Source organism: Nanorana parkeri, unplaced genomic scaffold (genome assembly GCF_000935625.1).
Source record: "Nanorana parkeri isolate BGI_ZX_2015 unplaced genomic scaffold, ASM93562v1 scaffold262, whole genome shotgun sequence".
Lineage (NCBI taxonomy): Eukaryota > Metazoa > Chordata > Amphibia > Anura > Dicroglossidae > Nanorana > Nanorana parkeri.
Window position 1 is genome coordinate 665,199 of NW_017306530.1, and position 27,189 is coordinate 692,387.

General features: G+C 40.0%; 1 protein-coding gene across 1 annotated transcript in view; it reads left to right on the forward strand.

The window, feature by feature from the left end:
* The window catches only part of COL4A2 (collagen type IV alpha 2 chain), a 169,557-nt gene that overhangs the window by 87,029 nt on the left and 55,339 nt on the right, over positions 1-27,189 (forward strand). Inside the window, exons 4-16 of the mRNA XM_018557002.1 lie at positions 4,123-4,257; positions 4,365-4,409; positions 5,366-5,482; positions 6,590-6,661; positions 7,194-7,229; positions 8,387-8,449; positions 11,536-11,571; positions 14,168-14,209; positions 16,798-16,845; positions 18,664-18,744; positions 21,731-21,775; positions 23,703-23,765; positions 25,335-25,379. Of these exons, the coding sequence (XP_018412504.1) occupies positions 4,123-4,257; positions 4,365-4,409; positions 5,366-5,482; positions 6,590-6,661; positions 7,194-7,229; positions 8,387-8,449; positions 11,536-11,571; positions 14,168-14,209; positions 16,798-16,845; positions 18,664-18,744; positions 21,731-21,775; positions 23,703-23,765; positions 25,335-25,379 (828 nt within the window). The remainder of the gene's footprint in view (positions 1-4,122; positions 4,258-4,364; positions 4,410-5,365; positions 5,483-6,589; positions 6,662-7,193; positions 7,230-8,386; positions 8,450-11,535; positions 11,572-14,167; positions 14,210-16,797; positions 16,846-18,663; positions 18,745-21,730; positions 21,776-23,702; positions 23,766-25,334; positions 25,380-27,189) is intronic.

A 27,189-nucleotide genomic window follows, 5' to 3' on the forward strand; every position in this document is an offset into this window, starting at 1 on the left:
ATAATAGTGAGTAGGTGATGCACAGTATTTCCAAGCAGTCAGAGCTTTGATTTAACAAAATCAGAGGTATGTACTTAAGGCAGATTTAATGAACAGGGCTGGTGAAAATGTCAGTTATAAGACAGAAACTACAGTTAGGCCCCTTTTACACAGCGTTCTGATCAAATCCACCTGTCAGTTTTTCAGGTGGACCTGATCTAAGCACAATTTTAGCTTATAACCAGCCACAGCCAGATGTAAACGGATGTGCTTCCACTTACATCAGATTACCTCAGACTAAGTTCAGTTACAGGCCTTACACACGTCACCATGTTATCTTATCATGCATTGATGGACTATAATTTCAATACAAATTGGCTAACTAAGCTGGAATCCATCACGGGAGCGAGCCTGAAGTGGTGGCTACTTTACAGCACACACAGGGACCATGAGGAACAAAAGTAGCCACCCTCCAGAAGGAAGGACAGTGTTAGCATGAATTCAGAGATGATTTAAGGATCTACAGCTGAGTGATACACAAATAAGATACATTTTTGTTAATAGGTAAGGGGCTGGAATGCATTTTTATGGTTTAACTCTGGGTTTAGTGTCACTTTAAGTATGTTAGCATTACAGCAAGGGGCATGAAATTATGCAAATGACTGTAATATTACCTTATATTCACACATTCAAAAAAGATTAGAAAGAATGCATTATAAATGTTTCTCTAGTTTCAACAGTTCCTAGCTATGCATGTGCATTAATAACATGGTTAAAGGAGAATTATGAGGTGAGTGATTTTCACTCAGCCTCATAATCTGAGCCGACCTGTGACAATGAAACTGTCACAGGTCGGCTCAGTATATCGGTAAGTGAGCGAACACATACCGGCGCTCGCTCACTTCTCGATCTATCTGTGTAGAGAGCCTTGACAGGGGAGGGACTGGATTCCCCCTCCCCTGTCCGATCCTCCACCGCTGACTGGCGGAACGGACGGGGGAGGGGGCGGGTACAGCTGGCTCTGCCTCTAGATAGGCAGAGCCAGCTGTCACTCACGCAGCTGGGTGGATCCAGAAATAATTGTCGGGATCCGTTCCGGCTGCGGCGTCTCAGTATACCGCGAGCTGTAGCTGAACTGAGCTGAACTGAACTTTGGGTGACGGGAGGACGCTAGTGTGTGTCCTTCCGTTACCCTTAGGAGAACTATGGGGAAAAGCCCTAACCCCTAACCCTTTAGTGGATATATCATTCTTTTCAACCATTAAACTAATATAGCCAAAAATGTATGTTGACTCATGTGTGAATCAGCGCTTACCCTGTGCTAACTATTGAAAGTGCAAGTCTAAAACATGGACAGAATTCTATTTCTTTACAATTACATTTCCTGATTTATGTGGCAAATTAAAGTTCTTCTTCAACAACATATAATGTAAGCACATTAAAGAATGTTTAAGGTTATTCAAACAGCAAGACATTCATCTAAGATATGCAATAACATTTAGCTTGTTTAGTTTGCAGTAAATATATTTACCATATTTTTGACATATTATTAAGTATTTGTCAAACATTGTACAAACACATATGAGTCCATTGTTATTAAATCTGAAAACTACTGGAAAAACAGGCTGTTTGGAGATTTGGAAGAGCTATAATCCCTGTTTTAGAATTACAGTTTCCTATCTGGAAAGGTACAGCCTAACAATTGTATAATTTCTCCAAGTATCTACTTATAACTGATTAAAATAAATTATTTTTGCTACAGTCATTTTTTTTAATGCAACATGACAAATATTTCCTAAATATGATAGTTATATTATAACATAACTACAGTTTAACTAATAATAACAGTCAACATCTGACATCAATCCGCTCAGATGAATTGTGTGTGAAGGTAATGTGACTAAACATTATGTTAGCTATAGATTATGCTATGTCATGGATTCTTCTATTATGAAAATGATGTACAATTTTTAGCTGAACTGCTTTAGTATATTACATACACATTGCAGACTATGGTTAGGTGAGAGCACCGCCTGCTGGAGAATAAGATAACTGTCAAAGTACAGGATTTTTTTCCTTTCCATATTACAGACCCGATTGATACTGTAAACCTTTCAATACCAGTGAACCTTCCTTTGATCACTATTTTGGTAATTTATGTCAATTTATTTCAATGCAAGGATACCAGATAGGTTGATTACAAGGCTCCTGGCAAACAAACGGTATTCATTTTGAAATTTTTGCCTCAAAACCCACAGTAAAATTCCAAATGATCAATAAACTCCAGTGTTTTCCCAACATGTGTTTATTCATTTCAAATATGTATAGGACATGGACATAATACCCAGACTATTTACCTCAGTGCCTGTGTCTTGAAGGAGCTCACATTCTAGTGTTCCTACCTTAAACAGACACACCATAAAAACTAGGGGAGGGGGGGTTGGAGAAAAGCAGTTAACCAACCAGTATGCTTTTGGATTTAAATATACATACATTATCATAATATTCCAAATAATTGTTGAAATAAGATGGATATCCAATAATATAATTATTGGCAAACAAAATTGTACTTGTTCTGTTCTCTTGAGGGAAAAAAATATTTTTTTTTCTAATTTGTGTTGCCACAAGTATTATTTAGTTGTTCAGGGTAAAAACTGATTAATATTTGAAGATGTTTTCACTCTAGTAAAACGTTGGAGTCTGAAATTGACCTCCCCACCCTTCTAAAGAATTTCTCCCTTCCTGCTTCTATTCCCAATGTGTTGTATAAAGGTGTCCCGCATTAAGGACTTCAAATTTGTATCATGCAAAAAATAACTTTTTTATTTCACATCAACAAGCTACAAAGCAGCATAAAAATATAAAGCAAAACATTAGCTTTTCAAGAGCTAACAAGTTTTTTTTCTTTGAGTCCAATGACTACTAACACAATCCAACTACACCAATACCCCCATAACCAAACACACAACCCCACATCGATGTTTAATCAACCAATTGACTTACTGCAAGCATCCAGACCTGATGGGAAAAAGCATTGCCCCAAACCACAGACACAGCATTGTATATCAAATTAGAAGGTGGTGCCCACCCAGGGGTGTATCCACCGCAAGGCAAACTAGGCATTTGCCTAGGGCGGCACTTTCCAGGGGGGCGGCAGAACCACCATAAACCCTTCACAGCTCTCCTGAGACCCCGTACAGCCCACCCAAGACCATGCACAGATCTTCTGAGACCTCGTGTGGGCTGTATCCACTGACTGACAGGTTGCGCAAAATGTCCTAAACAGGATGGGGTGGGGCAAATTTAGATTGAGGGGGGTGCCCGAGTTTAGTCTTGCCTAGGGCAGCACAAAACCAAAATACACCACTGTGCCCACCTACAATAATTTATCCAAGGTGATGCATGAGGATGCATTTGTTTACACGTATTTATTTTTTTAGCAACATGCCCAGTAGTGAGTGATATATATTGATGACATCCTAATGTTGTGGGTGCGGCCACATTCAACCCTATCTATGTTCTTGGATTTCTGTATGTTAAATGCAACACAATTATTTGACTAACAGCACATTGAATCTGGTGTGTATAGTCTGTGTGTAAATCTGTTGTATAGGGAGAAATAGGTTAAGGAGGGTAGAAGGGCTTTATTATGGATCCTATGAAGAAAATAGTATGTATTGAGAATCTAAAACAAAAACGAAGAAAAGGTTATCTTCCATGGATATTGGATTTGGATATTGCAGAACAAGGTAGTAAAAAAAAGATGTGTACAGTTGGATTATCAACAGGTTCCATTTGTTACTAGATATAATGCCATGTTTTTGCAGATAAGTGAGATTGCACATATTAGATGGATGGAAATTCCTATACTCGTCAACGCCGTCTAGGGGCTCTAGTGCCGTGCAAACGGAATCCACCTGGCTATACAGTGGATGGTACTTTTATAAATGAACCCCTAACTTCTTTGTCTACATCTGTATATATGGTTACCATATAACTGTATGTCTGATTATGTGTCTAATAAGAATAAAAACCACTGTGAAGTCGAATTTTACATTTGTTTTCTTGTAGGTTTCAGATTTCTGCAAAAGCATGTTTTCAGCTACAGTAAATCACCAATTTATATTTTGACTTTTTCTTTAGGGACAACCTGGGCAACTTGGCGGGCAAGGTCCTTCTGGGCCACCAGGTCTCATTGGAATAGATGGCTTACCAGGACGTAAAGGAGACAAAGGTGACAGAGGTCATCCAGGCATTTCAGGACCAACAGGAGATAAGGTACATATGCTGACTTATTCCTTTAGTATGAAAGCATGCTTTCATTGTAGGTAAATTCAATAATGAGAAGTTGATGTTAATGACTTTACCCTTTTTTTTTTTTGCAGGGCCAAAGTGGTGTCACAGGTTTTTCAGGAGCCAATGGCGTGCCTGTAAGTGTGGCAGTGCTACACACCTGACAAAAATGTTTTCCTTTAAAGCTAGCTAGCATTTAGGTTATATCCCATCCCCTAAAATATAAATGGTGTATACATTTGTATGCAGTCAACTTAGTTGCCAACAATCCAAATCCAAAAATACCCCACCCCCTTCTGGCTTTACCTAACCCAATTTCCAGATCCCTGGGCGTGTCAAAGTATGGGACTTTAGTCACACAGTACAACAGTTATTGTGTTTTTCAACTTGTGTTTTTCAACTCCCTCTCTTTACGAGATATGGTTTCCATATCTTAAAAAATATTTACAAGCAAGCCCCAAAAATTGGGAGACTTAAATGACTGATTTACCCTTAGATTTTTGTATCATTTGGGCAAACGAGTGGAGATCATTTCTGAAACTTTACATATTTTAGAGCAGAGAGACAAGGATGACAAATTCTTATTATTATTATACAGGATTTATATAGCGCCAACAGTTTGTGCAGCGCTTTACAATATAAGGAAGACATTACAATCACAATACAATTCAAGACAAGATGGTAAGGAGGGCCCTGCCCGTGAGGGCTTACAATCTAAATGAATAAAGAATGAGGATTTTATGTGGTTGGAACAAAGTATGCAGCAAGATAGTTATGCACTAGGTAAAGGGATTTGGTGACTATGCAAAACTTGGAAAGTGATAATTGTTATAGCTCACAGTGTTGGTTGTATATTATATTTTTCAAAGGTCACCCAAAAACTGATATATGCAGTATGTTTTAGTAGACTCCAGAAAATGTAATTACTCGCTAGATGTTTATATCACTTGAACAATCCAATATGGCCATCTACTGTCACATATATTTTAGGGTCATCTGCAAATGCAGTGGATGTGTTGACAGCAAAGAGTGCAGCGATATACTGTTCTTAGGTGATAACAGTCTAACCACATTTGTATAAAACTATTCAAAGGGCCACGTTGGGCAAGGTGGATCAAGAGGAAAGCCAGGACATGATGGCTGCAATGGAACAAAAGGGGACGCTGGTGAGGCTGGTTCACAAGGCCCAAGAGGACCTTTGGGGTATTTGGTAAGTACTATGTATTATCTATGGAGGAAATATTTTCAGAAATGTGGGGTATATTACCTCTTTTGTGCCTTTTATATGTAACATTCCTACTGTTCATGTTCGTGTTCATGGTACTTTTATTTCTCTTTAAAGTGTTATGTTACATTTAGACATTCGATAATTGTCACGTGTTTTCAGTGGGATCAGGCAAGAATCAAGCTCAGTCTTTGGGTAATTTCATACTGCGGAGCACCTGTGTGGAACATATAATGGGGGTACGGCCTTTGACTGAGTTTTAATTTTTTGTCAATGGCTTATTGCTCCATTGCTATTGCTTTATTGAGATAAATTCAGCAAATTGAGATTTATTTTTAGGTTGATATAAACATGCACTTTGGTGTGTTATGAATATGCATGTTTATTTTTTAGCTGGAAAAGGATAAACTTTTAGAAGCCGGATATTTTCCTGATCCTTGACAGCTAGCTATTGTCTGTTGCTAGACTTTGTGACCCACTTGTACGTTTATTCCTAGTGTTATTATTATTAGTGTTGGGGACAGGGGAACATGGAAAGCTACTGGCCATTTTTTACCCCATTTGCAGAGAATGCAATAAGGCAACAAAAAAAAACACCTGGCCTTTACTACTACTTTATCCTGAGCAGTAAACTGCCAATAAAGAATAAATTGTAACTCCACTATATGTGCAATCTTGATAATGTATGACAGACATCCACTAACGTTGACACTTCTATTTATTTCCACTTTTATTCCTAGTTTTTTTTAAAATATCCATTGCCTTATTATACAGCTTTACAAATTTGGTGCAGCTGATCTATGTTTTAAAAACTTTATTTCACTGCCTACCTGACGATATCACATTTCTCAAGGTTGAATTACGTATTTCATCTAACAGACTTTATTGATCCTGGAACAGTCAGATTTTCTTCACTATTATAGTTATTTCCTAGCAGGTTAAATTGCATGAAACTGTTACTATACTATAATTTACAGCTCCTGCTGCACCAATTTGAATAATTGAGCAGAAAGGCTATTTGCCACAAAAAAACCTGAAAATAATGAAAATTGGATTGTGATGGAGCTTATGTCTTTTCTCTTTATATTACAGGGTAGCCCAGGTATGAAAGGTCAAAAAGGAGAGGCTTTCTATGTATCAGAAGACATGAAAAATAGACTAAGAGTAAGTAACATTTTAATGACAAAACATCATCTAGTCTAATTCCATGTTTTTGTTTTTATTTTCTAATTTGTTAGTTGTTTTGTAACTATAACAACATTAGTACTATTAATAAATAAGCAAGCAAGCCACAATTAAATATGGTAAGAACAGGCTCCTGCACTTCATTGCAGGCCCCAAATGGGCTACTGTTAGGTTTTAGGTGAATTGCACATAATCTGCCCAAAGCTCAAATCCCATACAATGGTGCTTTTAGAGGACTTTCTTTTCTTCGGGGAGCCCCTCTGTCAAAGCGTACCACCCCCCTACTGATAAAAGGTATGCAGGCTGGTGCTGTGTGGTGCTGTCAGCCTTCCAGCCATTAAGGTTGTCTACTGGTACTCACATATAAGCAATAAATTGTAAGTTTGCCACAAATTTCAGAGTCTCATTTGCCTGTGCATGTTGCAGCTCAAGGTAATGCACATAATAAAATGATCTTTAAAGCACTGAACTATGTGCACATTTTTAACATTGTTTGACTTTTATCTTTCAGGGTGAACCTGGTGAACCTGGATTTTCAGGATACCCAGTAAGTATTTGTATTTTTTACCACTGAAATCAAAGAGAATACATGATGTTCTGTAGTTAGATCCCATGTTCTTTCCACTTCGTCCTGCTCTCACCAAGTAAAAAAGGTAAGCATCTGTCCTAGTCTCTAAATAGTAGAGATTTCCCATTCCTGCCGCCACTTTAGGAGTGAAAAAAAAGTGCCTTTAGCTAGGAAAGCATCCCTGTTTTTTCAGGTGTGGTGGCGTGCATTGTTGTTGCAGTAGGGTTTGGAGTTCATTTTTCACCATGGAAACCCGTTGCATGGACTGTATATTTTCCGTCCTGTTGTTTGGTTTTCCACTGGAGTTCTCCTTTTCCACAATCTAAAAATATTAGTTAAATAAACAGCTTTTAACCAGAAATGGCCATATATTGTCTACATGATGTAGTAGGGACATTAGGCTTCAGGGTCTGTGAACTGATGAAAATAGCCTGTGTACTTTACAAAGTACTGTGGAACCTTCTAGTCCTGTATAAATTATTTGCATAAATTAAATAGCACTGTTCTGCTGTGACAAATGTCTGATTATGAGCACAAGGGGAGCAAAGATATGCGCATCTAGGAATTCTCTCTTTCATACTACAGAGCCACATACGGTAAATTACAGGAAGTTTCTGTGGAGATCTAAAAAAAACTAGTTTCCTCCCATTCCCATGCCTCCCACCCAGAAAATCAAAAGAAGCTTGTACATTTTTCATTTCTTTACCACAGTACTTCATATTTTCACATGCATATCGTTTTTAGATATAAATCTGCAGCATGTGGTTTATACTATGATAATAATGCATTAGTTTGGTGGGTCTATATGGTTACAGCCCACATCTTCTCTTTCTACCAGCACACTTATCACTTATTTTATTGATTTCTAAAGTACAAAGAAATTCCACAGCAGTTTGCAGAGTACACAGGTTCTGGTCCTGCAAGACAACAATGCTGACCACCAAGCCTTACTGTAATATTTAGTTATGATACTCTCTTATGTGATAAGGTAGAGGGAAATTATCATGACACTGTAACATTCTTTTTACTGCTGTTAGCTGAAGGGCAATTATTCCATAAAGGACATTCTATATAACTGTAATTACAATTTACTACTTAAATACTGTCTGGTTAAATTTACTTTTTGACGTTTCCAGGGTTCCAATGGTCTACCAGGCAGAGTTGGATTCGTTGGTCCAATTGGTGAACCAGGATTGGTTGTAAGTATATTCTTACAAACACAGTTCCCTTCAAACAGCACAGAGCATGAATTGGCTAATAGGAAATGCGAAATGTATATTGGTTTTGTAGGCATTGTTTTAATATATTTAATATAATCTATATTATAAAATAATTAAAAAATATATATTGATATAAATGTTTCCTATGAATATATTGTATTCTTATATTCTGTCAGCATCTTTTCGTGTTTTCCAGTTTATCCTTTTTTGCTGTGCTGAAAAAAGGCTGTTGTTTACAGAGCTCAGTAACTCTCCAGTTTACAGACAGCTCTGCATTAGTGCGAGGAGTAATGTAGCCATTCCTCTTCACCACCTTGCCTGCTGTTCAAGTGGCCCAATATCTGCTGTTCTCCCTTTGTAAAAAAAAAGCCATAATACTCTGTGAATCTAGTCTTAGGATGCAACCTGTATTAAATATTAATTTGCTGAAAAAGTAATTGATATCAATAGCAAAACAGAGATATATAACACAATTTTAAAAGCATATAAACAAAACATAAAATAAACTTAACTGTTGTAGCTTTCCTTTGAAACTATGACCAGGTGACCCTTAGATATAACCATAGTAAAAGAAGTAGTAGTGACAATGCAGCCAGAATACATTTTGTAAATACAAGGTGCAGAAGGGACAATCAGTTTCTGCTTTTCAATCTGCTTTCGAAAATGGAAGCCTCCTGGTTTGCAATATCAGGCCATATAGTGAATGTTTTAAAATAGTTTGTATAAAACAATGATGTCTAAAGTGCAGCAACCTGCATTAACCAGTTGATGGGTCATTATGGGTGAATGCACTTTACAAACCCTTTCTGAATATGTACATTTGCATTTTAAAAGTGAATGTAATAAATGTAGTGCTGCACAAAAGTATAATGTATTTCCTTTAATTTCCGTTTTAATGCCAAACTCCATGATACATAAAACAAAATCCACCCTCTGTCCTCCCCTGCCCCCCACCCACAACTTCCTGTGACTGCACTGCAGCTACTTTAACCCCTTCATGACTGAGGCCCTTTTTTCATTTTTTGCACCCATGTTATATTCCACATTTTAGGCCTGAAAATGACGTAAAACCCACCAACATTATATATTTTCTGAATGCCAAGACCCTATAGAATAAAATGGTGATAGTTGAAAATTTTTATGTTGCGCAATATTAGCGCAACTCCTCATTAAACCCCAAAATTTAGAGAAGCATATATACCTTTAATCCAGCAGTCTTCCATCCGTTCTGATGACATCACAGGTCCATCCTCTTTTTGTCTGGCAGCAACAGTGTGCTACCCTTACTTCAGCACTGAACAGTGCTCATGTAATGACATTACATGCAGTAGTACAGTGAGCCCAGTTGCTGTGATGATGCACTCCCAGGAAGTGGGTCCATTACAGCCTGGGCTCAGAGGAAACGGTTTGAATGCTGGCCAGCATCTATCAATGCGGAAAACTGGTGACCTCTGGCAGAAAGTAATATTGCAGTCCTAGACAAAGTTAGTATTGCATTTAATGGGCTATAAATTTGTATTTAAAGAAGAACGCCAGGCAAATACATTCTTAACACTTGCAGTGGGGCTACCCCTGGAATTCAAGGGTTAAGTGCTTGTTTTGCCTAGGGAGCTAAAAAGAACAGTTATACTCAGCGGAAACATGATTCCGGTTGGCTGCAAGACTGGTCACTTCAGCCTCGCTCCCCCTCTGCTCAAGCAGTTTAAGGTCCTGTGGGTCATCATGTCCTATACCAGGGGTAGACAAACTCCGGCCCTCCAGCTGTGGTGGAGCTACAAATCCCATGAGGCATTGCAAGATTCTCACAGCCACAGATTTGACTCCCGGAGAGAGATGCATCATGGGATTTGTAGTTTTACCACAGCTGGAGGGCCGGAGTTTGGCTACCCCTGTCCTATTCAGTGTATTGGATGTGAGGACACCGAGGGACATACCATTGCTGGAGCAGAGGAGGAGGAGGCAGGCTGAAGGGACCGTTCCAGGAGCCACACAGGATCATGGTTCAGGTCAGTATAACTCTGACATGTGCCAATACTATGAACAATAAAAAAATATTCATATTACTAATAAGCAGTTAAAAGAACTTTAAAACAAGGCTGCATTTACCTCTTTAGACATGATATAGGAATTCATTTTCACAGTTCAGTGGTACAGAAATCTCAGCTTTTTTTCTATCAAGAGCCGATCTTGGCAGTCTGCCAGCCTTCTACTGTAAGCACACAATAGGTGTTTCTAAGCTTTAAAGAGGACCTTTACCCATATCTTCAAAATAACAACAAATACACCTTTAGAAATGTTTAGTAATGAAAATCTACAAACACATACTTCTAGATAATAGCAGGCTTTGTATTCTTTGCATACCTTATTTTTCTTTTCTTTCCCAGTCTTTTCATAGTGGCCATTTTAAACTAAGGGCAGGTAACTAGATCTCCTTATACTTCCTGGAACTCTGGCACATGTGACTAGGACATGTGACCATGCACACCATCTCAGGGAAGGTAAAAATGCCTTTCCCTGAGATCTCATGAGATTACAGATGAGATTTCCCAGCAATGCTCTGCTGATGTAACCTTCCCAGGATGCAACGCTTGGGCACATTACATCATGTGTGCCAAAGTGGACCAGGAAGTGGAAACAAATAAACTGCAAGTAAAATATAAATATGGTTGTTTAATTAATGAATGTAAGATGATTTCATATCAGCATGCAGAGCTATATGCTGATGTGATTTTTTGTTAATGGGGGTAAAGGTCCACCTTAAGAAACTGACTGAAACCCAAGAGAATGCGAAAGGGCAGATGAAGCCAAGAGAATGAATTACTTCACAGTGAAAGTGCCTAGAGAGCAGAGTGGGGTTCTAGTTTTAAAGCTTTTTTACTGCTTGTGAAGAATATATAAATTGTTTAATTTCCATGGTCTGGCACAGGTGCACAAGACTACATAATCTTATTTTACACGTTAAGACAAAATGACCGATTTACATGCAGTGTAGCACAGTGGTAGAGCTATGGGCATAGGCACCTGTTTAATATTGATCTTCTAACCCTTGGGATTTGTTTTCACAGGGGCCACCAGGACCACCTGGACCAGCAGGACCACCAGTAAGTTTTACTAGGCCAGAATTGTTTGTATCATATAATAAATGATGTATTTTGTATACACTATAGCATAACACTTACCCAGGAATTTATTAGGGACACTATACTAATAAACGGTAGGGCCTCCCTTTACTCCCATATTAGTCTAATGTGTTCATGAAAATGAGTCTGCATCCCTCTAACATTCCTTTAAAATTCTGGTCCATATGAAAATGATCGCATCATGCAGTTTCTGCAAAATTGTTAGCTGCACATTCATTTTGGAATCTCCTAATCTACCACATCCTAAAGTGGTTTTGTTGGATTGAGATCCGGTGACAACTGCACCATCTACGTGCCTCAGCAGAAGATATATCAGACCAGGCTGCGTTTTTCCAGTCTTCAAGTGTCTAGTTTTGGTGACCCTGTACCTACTGCAGTCTCGGCTTTCTGTTTTTGGCTGACGAGAGTGGAATAGGATGTGGCCTGCTGTAGCCCGGCTGCTTCAAGGGTCACAGTGTTGTGCATTCTGAGATGTATAAAGCTATTATTTGAGTTACCATAACCTTTCTGTCAGCTCAAACCAGTGTGTACTCAGTTTCTCCTCAGCCTTTTTTCATCAAAAAGACATTTCTATTCACAGAACTACCACTTTAAGTAAATGCTAGAGACTGTTGTGTGTGAAAATCCAAGGAGATCAGCAATTACAGAAATACTCCATCTAGCCCGTCCAAAAATCATGTAATGGTCAAAATTGCTGAGATCACACTTCCCTATTATGGTGTTTGGTGTGATCTGCATGATTTTATGTACTTTGCCACTGACACATTGGCTAGTTCGATAATGACATGAATGTGCAGGTGCACAAATGTTCCTAATAAATTGTTTAGTGAGATTGTATAAAAATTTTATTCTTAAAGTGGATATTATACCAATTTTTTTTAACTTCTGGATAGAGGATCTATCAGGCTTTTATAGCTATCTTTTTCCCTACTAGGAAGATTCACCCTCTCTATTTGTCTTATTAATTATAAATGGGAAATCCACATAGTTAAAGTTGTCACTAAAACAAGAATAAAAGGGGAAATCTTCCAATGAGGACACCTGTTTCAATGTGAGGGGATTACATGGTAACCAGGGATGCCCATGTGTCATTACACACTGAGAACCCGTCTGAGCTGCTGTGATTTTACAGCAGCTCCGCCGGGTTCTCCGTGTACTAAGGAGCCGCAGTGTAATGACAGAAGGCGTCCCTGGTTACCAGGGACGCCTTCTGTCATTACACACAGAACCCGGTGGAGCTGCTGTGATTTTACAGCAGCTCCGACGGGTTCTCAGGGTAATGATAAAATAGCGTCTCTGGTTACCTGGTAACCAGGGACGCTGATCTCTCTGCAAGTGGCCGGAGCCAGCTGTGAGATGACAGCTGGCTCCGCCCAACAGTCAGGAGCAGGCTGTCAGCCGGCCAATGGCCGGCCGTTCGGCCAGCTTCGCAAATCCCCTGGGCTCAGTCGAGCCGCAGCATATGCCTTCAGCTCGACTGAGCCCCTCGGCCAACTTCGGGGGCTGTACGGGCTCTAGTGAATAGCCCGTACAGCAGCCCTGAACCAAAGGGGTCCTGGGGCCGAAGCTACCCGAAGGATCAGCCAAAGCTATGGCTAGATCCTTTGGAAGCTTTGTGAATAGACCCCTATGTATGTTTAATATGCAATTGTTATTTGACACAAGTTTCTGCAGGTGCACTTGTTTATTTATTTATAACGTTTAGGAACCCAGGACGTGAGTCATGACGCGCTGCCTGGCTTCCTGATTGGTTAGAAGTCCAGCCTGCCTACCAACAAGTGAAGCTTGTATCCTAACCACTCAGGAAGCTGGGAGGCGGGTCATGAGGTGCCACCCAGCTTCCTGATTGGCTAGAAAGCTGGCTTCACTTGTTGCTGGGCAGACTGGCTTCCTGACCTATCAGGAAGCCGGACAGCATCTCATGACATGCCGTCTGGCTTCCTGATTGGTCAGAAAGCAGGCAGCCTCTGAAGCCAGTGTTCTTTCACTAGAACACTTCACAGGCAATCAGGAAGCCGGGCGTGGGTCATGATCCGGCGCCCGACTTCGTAAAAATCGGTATCGACGAGTACCAGAAAATAAATATCGGTACTCGTATCGGTGCATCCCTAATTTCCACTACTTTTTTTTTTTGCATTTCCAAAACTGGAAGTGAAGGAAAACCTAAGGGGACATAGACAACAAAAAATAAACTGACAGGCGTTTTAACCCTTTCCTGCTGTTTCCAAAACTAAAAAAAATAGTAGTAGAGCAGTTAGGTAACAGCTGCAAAATCTGTACCATAAAGCTAACAGGAACATGAAGAACACCCACAATATATATGGGTGCAAACAACATAAAAAACCAAGCTATAATTTCTTACCAAACTGGAAAAAAAATAAACAAATTAACATAATTATAGTTACGGATAAAAAAAGATTTACATATGGTGGTCAGCATATAAGTGGTTCATTTTTTCACATAATAATGATAATGTTATTCATCTTCTGTAAGTATATTTACATTTTAACCCCGTTTCCATACAGCAATTTCTAACTTTACATGTGTCTTTTTGCAGGGCAGCAAAGGAATTGGCTTTTATGGACAGAAGGGAGAACAGGTAAATAATGTATTCTTCATTTGAAAAAAAGTCTTTATATAGCTGTTTCTTTGTCCCTTAACACAATTATTGTATTGGTAAGGACCATAGATTACAATTGTACAGGTCAACAGATATTGGATCTCATGTTTGTTCTACCAAGTTCTATTGGGAATAACATTACCCATTTATATTATGCGCTGTATTAACACACTTGCATTAATGCAACACATTATCATGCATTTTGTTGTTTTGTGCTGCATTAGGGCAACCCTATAATTTTGAATGGACTGGCAGCACACTTTAATGCACTGACCCTTTATTTTAACACAGCACATGTCCGCACAGCAGAGTCAGTTCATTGCCTGCTACTTTAATAGAGTGAAGGGGTGACATTCAAAATTAAATGGCTCTACAATATACTGCAACAGAGTTCCTATGTTTTACTGTACATTACCACAGTGCAGAAATGTAAATGTTAATGGTCCCAGAACAACGTCACAGAGAAAACTGGTACGGAGTTACCCATTCTTTGTTGTTTATCTTTACTATTATTTATTATTAAACAGGTGGAATAATGTATAACATTAAAGCAGAACTCCGGGCAGAATGTTTATTAACCCTTGCAGTGGGGCTACCCCCACACTGCAAGAGTTAACTGCTTGCTATTGTCTAGGTTAAAAAAAATAGAGTGGGGAACGGTTAAACCTTTCAAACTACAATATTGCTTAAAGTGGCCCCGTTGGGTGAGAAGAAGTGCAACAATTAAGAGTTGTCCCCAGAACAAGAGGTAAAAAAGGATACCTGTTTCCAGGGGCAATTGTCTTAGAGGGGAAATCTCCTCACTTAGAAATGTATTCTAACTTCCTGTTCTGTTTCTAAGAGGAAGTGAAGGAAAATTTCCCCAATGGTACAAAGACAGCAAAAGCGGCCAGGGATTTTAACTAGGGATGCACCGAAACTTTGGCCACCGAAAAACATTTTCGCCAAAAAAGGTACTTTCAGCAAAATGCTGAATATGTACAAAGAGCAGCTGGGCGCTGCTCTGTGTCAGAAGGGTCCAGCGGGGAGGAGAAAAGTGTTCAGGAGCCTGAGCAGGGTAGGGAGGAGAGTGCTGTCAGCGGTGTCACAGGAGGTCAAGCAGTATCTTTACTGTGTACACAATTATGAATGAACAGGAAGTTCTCTACATCACTTCCTGTTCATTCATGATTGTGTAATTCACACTATATCCTCAGTTTATGAATGGACAGGAACACTCAGTATTGAGGCTTCCTATTCATTCATAACAGGAGCTGCAAAAAAAGAGATTGAGGACTTTGTGTCCTCAATCTCTTTTTCTATTTTAAAAGGGAAATATCAGGGGTCTAAACCCCTGATTTTTCCCCAGAGCCCCCAACAATAAAGTAAAAATAAAATATTTTAAAAATTATTTTAAAAAGGATAGGAAAAAAAAATGTTGGTTTCGGCCTGACAAATTTTGTTATTTTCATTAACCTGAGTTAAGAGGCCTGGTAGACTGAAAAGGCAATATTATTATAATGTCAGTACAATAGGGTTAGGAGGCCCTGCACATGAGAGTTTACAATCTAGTAGGAGGGGAAAGTGATACATAAGGTAATAATTGTTTAGATTAAGTTAGTGGAAGAAGTAAAAGGGCAGTTATGTTGAGGTGCGATAGACTTCGCTGAAGAGATGAGTTTTTAAGGATTGCCTAAAGGTGGACAGCGTAGGTGATAAGTGGGCAGATTGGGGTAAGGGGTTCCAAAGCAGGCAGCCTTGAGAGGAGCAGAGAGGATGGTTTGGTTGATATTATCAGATAAGGTTGGAGATGTAGTCGGGGGCTGAGTTGTAGATGGCTTTGTATGTAGTTGTTAGTATTTTGAATTGTATTCATTGGGCAATTGGCCTCCAGCGGAGAGATTGTTAGAGGAGGGCGGAAGACACTGAACATTTGGTAAGGTGGATGAGTCTGGCAGTAGCATTCATGATAGACTGAAGGGGGGATAGCCTGTTTAGTGGTAGTCCAACAAGGAGGGAATTACAGTAGCTAAGGTGAGAGATTACAAGGGAGTGAATTAGAAGCTTTGTGGTTTCGTTTGTTAAAAAGGGAGAGAATCCCAAAAGAAATGTTACGGAGGTCGAGTCGGCAAGAATTATTATTATTATACAGAATTTATATAGCGCCAACAATTTGCACAGCGCTTTACAATATGATAGTAATTGGATGTGGGGCTGAAAGGAGAGCTCAGAATCAAGGATTACTTACCCTGGCTTGATGGGAGGGGTTGATCGTAGTGCTGTTTTGGACAGATTGAGTTTGAGATGGCAGTATGCTATCTGTGTTTCGGAAGAAAGCCTTAGAGAACCTTACTGTAAACATGGCCCCGCGTGTATGACCAGTTTTGTTTATAGCTTTGATCTGCTGCTACTCAAATTAATATAGATTTTTAGCACTCTTTTTTTAGTAAATAGAGCAAATTTACACATTTTGTTTATATGACTTGACGGCATGATAACTCTTTCCTGTTACATATGTTTAGTTATAAAAAAGCAGACTATGTATTTTATATAGCCTTATTATTAATATTTTTATTATATGCTAACAGGGTGAACAGGGCAAGCCAGGACCCCCAGGTCTTCCATGCCAAACACAGGTGATCAAGTTATCTATAATGGTGGACATGCAAGTACTTCACTGTATTCTTACACAATACATTTTGTGCCAGTTTGTGTTTAAAACTAATAGGACTAGAATCAGTCTCATTATAATGTACACATAGTAGTTGATTTACTAAAGGAGTAGAACATGTTTATGACTAACTGAACGAGTTGAAGCTGAGTTGACTTCAATTATCCAATCGTAAGCGAGCATAAATCCTGTTTTTTATTTTCCTTACACATAAATTGGTTTTCTTTGCAGAGTGATTTGTTACTTAGGCTCAACTCATTCACTAAGCTAAGTAAAAGTTTACTGTGCAAAGTGGACATGCTCTACTTCTTTAGTACATTGGTAGACAAAAGACTGTTCACACTATGCAATTCATAGATTTATTAAGTTCTGTCATTTCCTTGCTCTCATTTTTCTTGTATTCTGCGGTTTATTATGGAATCTCAAAGAAAAGGAATAAAGATAGCATAAAAATGTGCATGGCACTTTTATTAAGTTTTCAGCAGACTGAGAAGTTAAGAGCTGCTGAAGGCAAACTGCAGTCTGAAAAGAAATTGTAAAGGGAGGAAGATGAAATGATGAATTTCTCAGTGATAAACAGACAGGAAACGGATATCTTCATGGCACTGCAGGGTTCCTTTCTAATGAAAAAAAGGATTGAAAGCAAAGATGAAGTATTTCCATTTCAACACACTGGTAATGCCTACATCTAAGTGTGCTGCGCATTTTCATGCTTGAGAAAATTATTTAGAGTTCTTGGCGCTGGAGTAATTCATGGCACAGCATGATGCTAAGTTCATGTCAACCATATAGACAGTCCACACTATACAGTATATTGAATTAAACATTGGGTGTACAGTAATTATTCACTAGCCATTATCATGCTGTATAACAAGTGAAGGTTATCAGTGTCCCTGAGGAGTTCAAACTTTAATTAAAACAGACCATGCATGAAAATGCAGTCTACTTATCTTGCTGCAGCCACCACACAACCCTATGTAAAAGCACTTAGCAAAAAGAATATGAAAATAGAACACTGGAAGAAAGGCATAAAAATCTTACCTTACACCCCAACTTTTGGCAATGATGACCTTTGACCATGAAATCCTGTTAATGCTGAGGATCCCAAATATCACAAATAAATTCTTTAGCACTGTATAGGGACACATTCTTTCAGGATCTGGGATCCACAGACTTCCCAGGAACCCACGTTGAGGCCCGGTGATGTCACTCCTCCCTTGGCGTGCATACTAGAAGCTGGGGTGTAAGGTACATTGGGTTGTTTTTTTTTTCTTTCAATTTAAATAGAATTCTTATTATTCTAAATGATTTTTCCTATGTTACTTATGCTATTTTAAATGGGAGGCTAAAAGATAAGCACACCTTCCAATTTTCATGGAAGGTCTGCTTTAAATTGTGCTTGCTGTATCCTCCACTGAGATCAAAGTTTATATCTGAATACCATAAAATATAAACCATTAATATAACCTAGAATTATGCTCAGTACAGGGTCTGATGCCCAACGTGGTATCTCTACTACAGAGGTGCTTGCTGCCCTACACATATGAGTGAGTAGATGAAAATTGGTTACACTGTGCCAAGACATTCTGAGCTGACTTGCTTGTGCTCATGAATGTCATTGCTCACTTTTTCCTTTGTTTATTTCCTAATTGAAAAAAAAAATGAAAGGCAGAAATAAGACTAGGGCATGCAGAGGTGACATACTGTATGTCCAGTGACAAAACAAAAATAACAGGAAATAAAAGTTGTATATAACCTCGATTTTCTTTCCCATCCTCTACAGGGTGAACAAACGGGACCCACTGGTGCACCATGCCACTTAGAGCAAGTAAAGCCATCAGATACCTCAATAATAGATTTTCTGGTAAGGAACATCTCAAATATAACCTATTTGTGAACAAAATCACTTGATTATTCTGCTATTGTATTGCTCCAAGTTGTAAACACAATATTTCTCATTGTTAGTGGTAACCTAAATATAGGCCTTATTTAGAAGCCAGATGTATAGAACACTTACTTTATTCATAATTGGGATAAAGATTTCCAGAATGGGAATAAACACAATATGAAACCATTATTTCTTAATGATGTTATGGTAAGTGCTCTGCAGATACAGTATCTCAGAGAAGTGAATACACCCCCTCACATTTTTGTAAATATTTTATTATATCATTTAATGTGAGGACACTGAAGAAATTACACTTTGCTACAATGTAAAGTAGTGAGTGTACATCTTATATATCAGTATACATTTGCTGTCCCCTCAAAATAACTCAACACACAGCCATTAATGTCTAAACCGCTGGCAACAAAAGTGAGTACACCCCTAAGTGAAAATGTCCAAATTGGGCCCAATAAGCCATTTTCCCTCCCCGGTGTCATGTGACTCGTTAGTGTTACAAGGTCTCAGGTGTGAATGGGGAGCAGGTGTGTTAAATTTGGTGTTATCGCTCTCACTCTCTCATACTGGTCACTGGAAGTTCAACATGACTTGTATTACCATGAAAGGAGTTAACATTGAGGAACTGAACAATGATCCCATCCACTGGGTGGAGTGTCGCACATTCCCTCAATGTCTCTTTCCAGCCAAGGAAGCATCATCCCAATGCTGCTCCTGCTTTGCAAAGAGCCATGTGGATCTCCAGTCTTTGGTTCATTCCTCCTGTCCATGACGTTAGCCACCTCCAGCCAACCGACCCTCACTGGCTACCAGCTGTCTGGGTTTTTTCTGAAGCCTTGCTTTGATATCCTTAGCTTAGTTGCATCACCACCACATGGTTGCAACATGTCTCTATCTAGACACAGAGGGGGTGGTCTCGCTGTACCTGATGATCCCAGCTCACACTCTCCTACCTTTCTGGGTTATTTACTATGTGCCCTCTGAAGGTACTGACATCTACTATCTAGAATATTGTTTCCCTATGTTTACAAGGAATCCCTCATTTGAGTTTTAGCTCTGTCAAGTGAGGGGCCCTTATTACAGACAACCAAGTGTTTGTGGCCAAATTAACCTGGTTCTTTACTGGTGCTGACTAAAGAGACTTTAAGTGCACTCCTCAATGATGAGAATATTTTTGAGGAATTGGGGAATTTAAGTTTTTATTGATACATTTTGTACTATTCTGCATCTGGAGGATCAGGCCACTTGTCTCCAGTCTCAGGTCTTTCAACTGCAGACACCTTCCCATTGCACCTGCTCTTTGAGGTATTCCGCTATGAGTATTGTAAGCACCCTGAGGGGTCCTGGAGTCCCCCTGAGCACTTGCTCTATCTTTTCCCATTTGCAAAGGAATTTGTGAAGCAGTGGTAATAACCCACTGCAGATCTGCCAGTGACTTAAGGATTCTATTGACCAGCAGCTAGAATCTCTCTGTAAAACCCAGTTTTTACTGGGACTTGGTACCCATCTCTCTACTGTTGTTGGAGAGTTGGGTGTCAAAGGGCTTTTCTTTCTGAGGCGCAATCTTTTTTCCAATCTCCTCTCTGATTACCTCAGCCCTCCCCTCTGCTGTTGTGGATCTAACTCCTGAGCAGATTAACGTGTGTGCTTCTGAGCATCAGGTAGTCCCTGGCCTGATGGATCCGTCTTCCAAGCGTAGACCTAGTAAGGCCTTCTCTTCCCACCTTAGGGAAAATCCTGTCTTTGGAGCATACTTGTCTCTTGGGTTATATTCTGGATTTCCAGAACAGGTGATTCCTCCTACATCATGGGATTTTGCCTGGTTATGTGTCCTGATACAAACATTGCTGGTCAATCTCAGGGCACTGGCGTGCTTTCTCAACTAAGGAGGAACAGGAATTCTTGTTGTGACAGGAGAGGTAGTTTCGATCCTGACATGGAGCTCTAGCTTGGGAAGGAGCATGGTTCTTAGCTCTATCAGATCTTTATTTTCCTTGTTTTTCAGATGCTACCTACTATCCCCTGCCCACTCCTTGTATAGATTGCTCTAATGTACTTTTCCAGTTGGTCATGCTGACTGCAAGGAATCAAACTTGGTTCTCCAAAAGGGTGCAGGGACCATTGGTAACACTTTGGAGTCACCTCTGAATCAGGTATTCACAACATTCTTCTTGGGCTCTGATGCGGTGGATGTCTGCCCCGGCAGTTCTTCTAGTTATGCATCCACTTTCTTCTTTGCACCTAGGGGTTAAGTGAGATGAGGCTTAGAGCCTTTTCCAGCCTAAGGAGACTGTGATCTTCCCTTCCCAGACACAGTTTTCAGTTCCTCTGTCCTACCCCGGTCTTTGGAGAAGTGTTCCTTCTCCTTGTTGCTCACTCTTAGTTTGTGAGTCCTACCCTGTTGGAAATTATTGTTCTTTTCCATCTCCTAGGTGGATCAGGCAAATCTGTTACATATTATGGTACATTACAGTATATAACTTCCTGTGTTCCTCAATGAATGAGAAAGGAAATACAATTTTTGTATTAAACAGGAAATCATTTTCTTGGAGTCCATTGAGAGTTCCACCCCTCTGTGTTTATGATTATGCTCTTAGTATTACTTTGCTACAAAACTAAGGCATGCTGGCAATAGGAAGGGTTATCTTGGGCTGACCTACAATGTTTTTGTTGGCCAGTGTCCTATCCTCCTGTAGGTGGCAATACGTATAACCAAATAGTATATGGGTTCCTGTGTCCCTCAATGGACTCCAAAAAGGATTTTACAATGCATAAAAAATCCCATTTTAGATCAAGCAAAACATGTGTTTTGGATGTTTTGCAAACATATCAAAAATCTTTGAAAAGTCTTTTCATTACCTTTAGAGGTTACACTTTAAGTTTTATGTGACAAACATGTAATTTATGGAAAAATACCCTTATCTTAAAATGATATGTTTGTGTCTTTCAGGGTGAAAAGGGTGATAAAGGAGAGAGAGGGGACTTTGGAGAACCAGTAAGTAAATGTTTTTGTTTTTTTTAGCAAATGATTTTTATTGGTATATAACATATCAATTTCAATACAAGTATAGCCCTCCAAGTGGGCGTAAAAGAGCACATTAGAAAAGGAACATCAGACATCTAAGTATATTGTCAATAACTAACCAGTAACCAACACAATCGTATTAAACTAGTTGCAGTTCCCCATCCCTGACAATAGAGGAATGTCTACACCACCCTAAGAGAATCATACAATGAGAATGATAGAGCACTACAAAGAAGTTTGGGGGAAAAGGCATAAATACAATAAAATAAAAGACAAGACAGGAACCCCTACATCGGTATCCCAGGTTTGATCGTGTTAAAAAATGCATCACCCATGGAGCCCTAAAGAACATCCAAGGGACCCAGAGATCCTGCTATCTTGGACTCCAGGTATCACTTTGTATACTGAAATAGCGACATTAAATCTTTCAATTGTCCTACTGGTAACTCTGTCAAAAGGAAGGTGGACCAGGTGGTAAAGAATTTGGAAGTGTGTTCATGGGTGGCTTGGGCCTCTAATTTGATGGTGCTACACTGCTGCACCCTGGGAAACACGTTTTAAAAGAATTCAGGTTTTGTCTTCTTCATCATTGGCCTCTTTGTAGAATCAAAGATGATAATGGTGTTGGCACTGCTATGGTGCTGTGAAAAAGCCCAATCCATATTTCTATGTTTTCTATACTCCTCTTCAGGATTGCCCTCCCTGACTGGCTAGTTCATGATGCTTCTACTGTTGCTGCATCTCAGAGAAAAACTAAAATAACTCTCTTTATGTTTCATTTTTTATCATTACTGGAAAAGTACAAATGTTTTTCATCAATGTTTTTTTTTTCAGTGTTTTTGTTAAACCATGTAAGTTTATCCTTGCCCAACAAGAAGTGCTTGTAGCAGAGGCGTAACTAGAACCTTCAGGGCCCCGGTGCAAGAAACCATGAAGGGCCCCCCCCCACTGGCATGGCACCGCATGGTTAACAGGAAGGCTGCCCAGGTCCCCAGCAAGCGCGGGACCTCAGGCAGCTGCTTGTTTAAAATTTTAGCGCCGGTGTTCTATCGAGAACGCTGACCCAGTATCCGCGCTTATGTACAGACGGGATTACCAAGGAAACCGGCATTATGGTCTCACCAGGCTGGTGAAATTGCACACAGCCATGGTGGGACCCCATAGAGCCCTGGTGAGACCCTACTGAGCCCTGGTGCTGGTGAGACCCTACAGAGTCCGGGTTTAACCAGGACTCTGTAGGACCCCCACATAGCTCTGGTGAGACCCTACAGAGCCCTGGTTAAAGCAGGGCTTGGTAGGGTCTCACCAGGGCTTTGTGGGGTTTAACCAAGACTAGTGAGACCCCACTGAACCCTACTTTAACCAGGGCTACGTCAGTGCTACAGTTTGAATTTAAAACGTATTTGTGTGAAAGCAGAAATGTAAAGCTTGCACTAAGGTGTATATGGATGAGCGTTTGTGGCTTAGGCTACCACAAAATACTTCATAAAAGGAAAAACAATTGTTTATACCACTAGCTTTTGTAGGTCCACTTCCACAGCACTCCCAAAAATGAATTCAACTTTTTAATTTTCCTAAATGCTTTTAACAAAAAAATATTTTTCCCTATTTATTCATATTTACAGTATAGATGAATGTTCAGGTTAAAGTGGACCAAAATATGAATTTAAACACCATAGAAAACTCTTCTCCTCTTCCCTTTTACATGAACCAACTCTGCCAACATTTATGATTTGCTGTAAATAATTATGGAGCAAACCAGATACCAGGCACAAATCAGGTGGATCACTAACACTGTTGATTTCATGAAGCTTGCACATTTCTGTTACTAACATTACCTTGCTAGTCAGGGACATAAGTGTTGATTTTCTTTCCTAAAATGTACTTTCCTTTGCAGGGTAAAGGTCCTTTATCAGTAGAGAAAGGAGAAGAAGGTATTATGGGATTCCCAGGAGCAAGGGTAATTACAGCAATGTAAAAGGCTGACCAATTATAAAAACATAGATTTATGTTATCTGTCTTACACCCTGTGCTTGTAAAGGCAATTACAATGTGTCTTTTCCTATTTGACGTTAAGAAAATATATCCAATTATCTGGTTTAAATTAGCCTGGCAAAGAATCTGGCTGTTTTTTTTCTCTGCTCCCTAAGCTCGCTACCCAGAAAGAAATATAAAAAAAAATAATTGCTGATGCACTTGTTAAATGCAGCAAAGTATGCATACCAGCTCACCAAAAGCAAACCGTCTATCCTGGTGCTCATTTTCGAGACTTAAGGTGCCCATACACCTTACGATTATCGGACGAAACTTTTGGTCCGATGATCGAATAGTCGTACCATTTTCGTACGACAGCCCCATCCTGCCCCGATTATCGAAAGATTAAATCAGCGGTAGTTAAAAAAAACACCTGGACGACTTGCGGTAATTGACCGCAATTATTTTCGTTTGCGCATGCGCAGTGTTAATCGTACGACTTTTGACGGCCAGAAACACCACCAAACATGCGAACATCGTACGATCTAGCAAAGTTTTCAAACATGCTTGACCGTCAAAAGTCGTACGATTGTACAGTAATGTCGGTCGGGCACTGCTATGCACACATACGATTATCAGACGAAAAGTCGATCGCATACGAATATCGTCCGATAATCGTAAGGTGTATGGGCACCTTAAAATTGATGGGAAACAGTTTTACAGGTGTCACTAGGAAAAAAGCTGTGGCTAAATTATCTAGTTCAGGTGACAACTGTCTAAAGGTGGCCATACACTTTACAAACCTCGCAAGACTTTTGTCTTGCGAGGGTTGTAAAGTAATTTAAAAAACGTACGATCTGCCCATCTTGGACAAGCAGATCATACTGCCCATCTTGGACAGGCAGATCATACTTGCGATCATCGCAAGCCCTCCCCCCTGAGGGGCGGGCTTCCGATGACTGCAATGCTAAACGGGCAGTGTGCGCGTGCGCACACCGGCCCGTTCGGCAGTTATCTCTCGATCATGCTAAAAACCAGCCGAAAATCGTACGATTCTCGGCTGGTTTTCCAACATGCTCGAAATACAAAAGTCGTGCGACTGTATAGTAGAAACAGCCGCACGCCTTCCATACACTGCACGATTATCGTACGATCGCGGCATTTCCCGATAATCATGCAGTGTATGGGCACCTTAAGAAGGGAATTCCCCTAACTTTGGGGACATTTGTAATCACTTCCTCTTGCGTCTCCAGGACAGGAAGACAATCTCCCCAATGCAACAGAAAAAAAAAATATATATAAGAACAGGTGTTGTCACCTTCCTTACTCTATCAAAAGCTGAAAAGCGTTGGCTATTAATATGCTTTAGGCAAGTGATCTTTAAATTATATTTATTGTATCTCCTTCTCCCTTCAGACTAACCATCTTCTTTCCTATTTTTTTTCTACAATTTAAAAAAAAATTAAAATATAAAAAATTGGATACACTGGTACCCCTTAAAAACTGCTAACTCAATTCAAGGATGAATTTCAAATGAATCTGTTTAATTTTTTAGGGACCTGCTGCAAATGACGGTGCACCTGGAGAGAAAGGAGAAAATGTAAGTAAAACATCCTTCTGTTGATCTTTGCATTTCTATGACGACAGAGATGGACAATATCCATATTATAGGTGTACACTTCAAGGTTTGGGGTGCGCCTTCTAGTCGTCCCCCCCCCCCGCCAAGGTAAATTTTAAAACAATTTCAAAAGATACATACCTATTTCCCAGCTGTCTTCTGGCTGGTCATGTTACATGCCTGGGGCCCTCTTCACCGGTGGTGCTGAGTGCTCCTAAACAGTGTAGCATTGTACTCTGAACCCAGGTCAACATGATGACACACACCCAGGGGGTGTGCACATCACAGCCGGAGCTCACTCTGAAGAAGACTATCAATGGATGATAGAGAAGGATGTGGAAGGCATCACTAAAGCATGGAGAGCGAGTTTTTTTTTTGTTTGGTTAACAACAATTTGTTTGGTTAAATATTTTATATTTTATCTGTAGTAGAGTACACCTTTATTCATATTCAGGTGTAGGTCCCTTTAACTTACCTTCCCACAATCCTCTGGGCTCCCAGCATCCCCTGGGCACCTGGACACGCCCAGGGGATATAAATGCCAGCTCCTCCCAACTTCCTGTGCTCAGAGAGACCGCGCCTGATGGGACAGCAGTGACTGGGCAAATGAGCTGTCCCCAGGTGCCGGGTTCTCCCCTGTTAGGTCTGTTGAGCGGGCCACCAGCAGTGAGCACAAGAGCATGCAGCATCTGTCCAAGCCCCTGTCACTGGAGAGGACTCTGCAGTCCATGCAGTGGGGTGGCCCTATCTACAGCCACCAGAACCTCCTGACCGAAGCCAGCAGCAGCAGTGCCAGTGTGAAGTCTGTGCCACCAGGAGATCCACTCAGCTCACAGTTTGTTGAATGAACAATTCCTATCTTGGACACATGAGATTCTTTAGCTCTCTATTCTCTCAGTAAACTGAACTCAGAATACTCTGCTGCCATCTGGTGGCCATTTCCAGAACTGCTGTAGAATCGTTTTCATATATTTTCCCAAGCCTGTTTTCCTTATTGTTGAGATTATTGCTCTGTATTTCAACCCACTTTTCATTTGATTCCCCTGTGCAATATATGTTGATTTTCATTGTTAAGTAAAGTAGAAATTGCACATCACCACTGGTCTGATCATTTGGCTGATACCGTTACACAACATATCTACTATATAGTATATAATAAATATATAGTGACATTTAGCTTCAAAGGGTAGTGCATGAAGGATGTAGTCCACTTGCAAACATCTTCTTTTTTAGGACTTCCTGCCCACTTTTATTTAAAAGATGACTTAAGTTTTCCCTCACAGGGGTTTCTCCAACATAACAACACAAACTTCACTTGTCTTTCAGCAAAATAACATTTGTCAAAGTCTCACGAACTTCAGGTTGCACACAACCAAATGTCCAGGTCCCAAGACTTTAATGGTTTCCCTAACAAAACTCCACAGAAGTACTCCATACTGTTTAGCAGGTTCTAGCAGCTTTCCGTGCAGCTCTCGTGTGATTCCAACACTTGTGTGCCTGGCTCCCTTAGCCTCTCCAAATATTCCAGCCTCCCTGGCTGTTCCTTGCGTGACTCTGGTCCAGATTAATTAATTTTAGGCTGCTCTAAGCCACCTGATTGGTTCAGTCTGGTAATTAGTAGCACCTGTTTCCAGGACTGGAGATTTCATCTCTCCCAACTCTCTTTGAAATCACCATGATCCTAGGATTCCAGGATCCCTTTAAAAGCACTTGCTTCCTGGAAACCCTCAGCCCCTCTGATAGTTCAGGGCGACTGTGTTGCCACGCACTGCCAATATAAATATATATATAT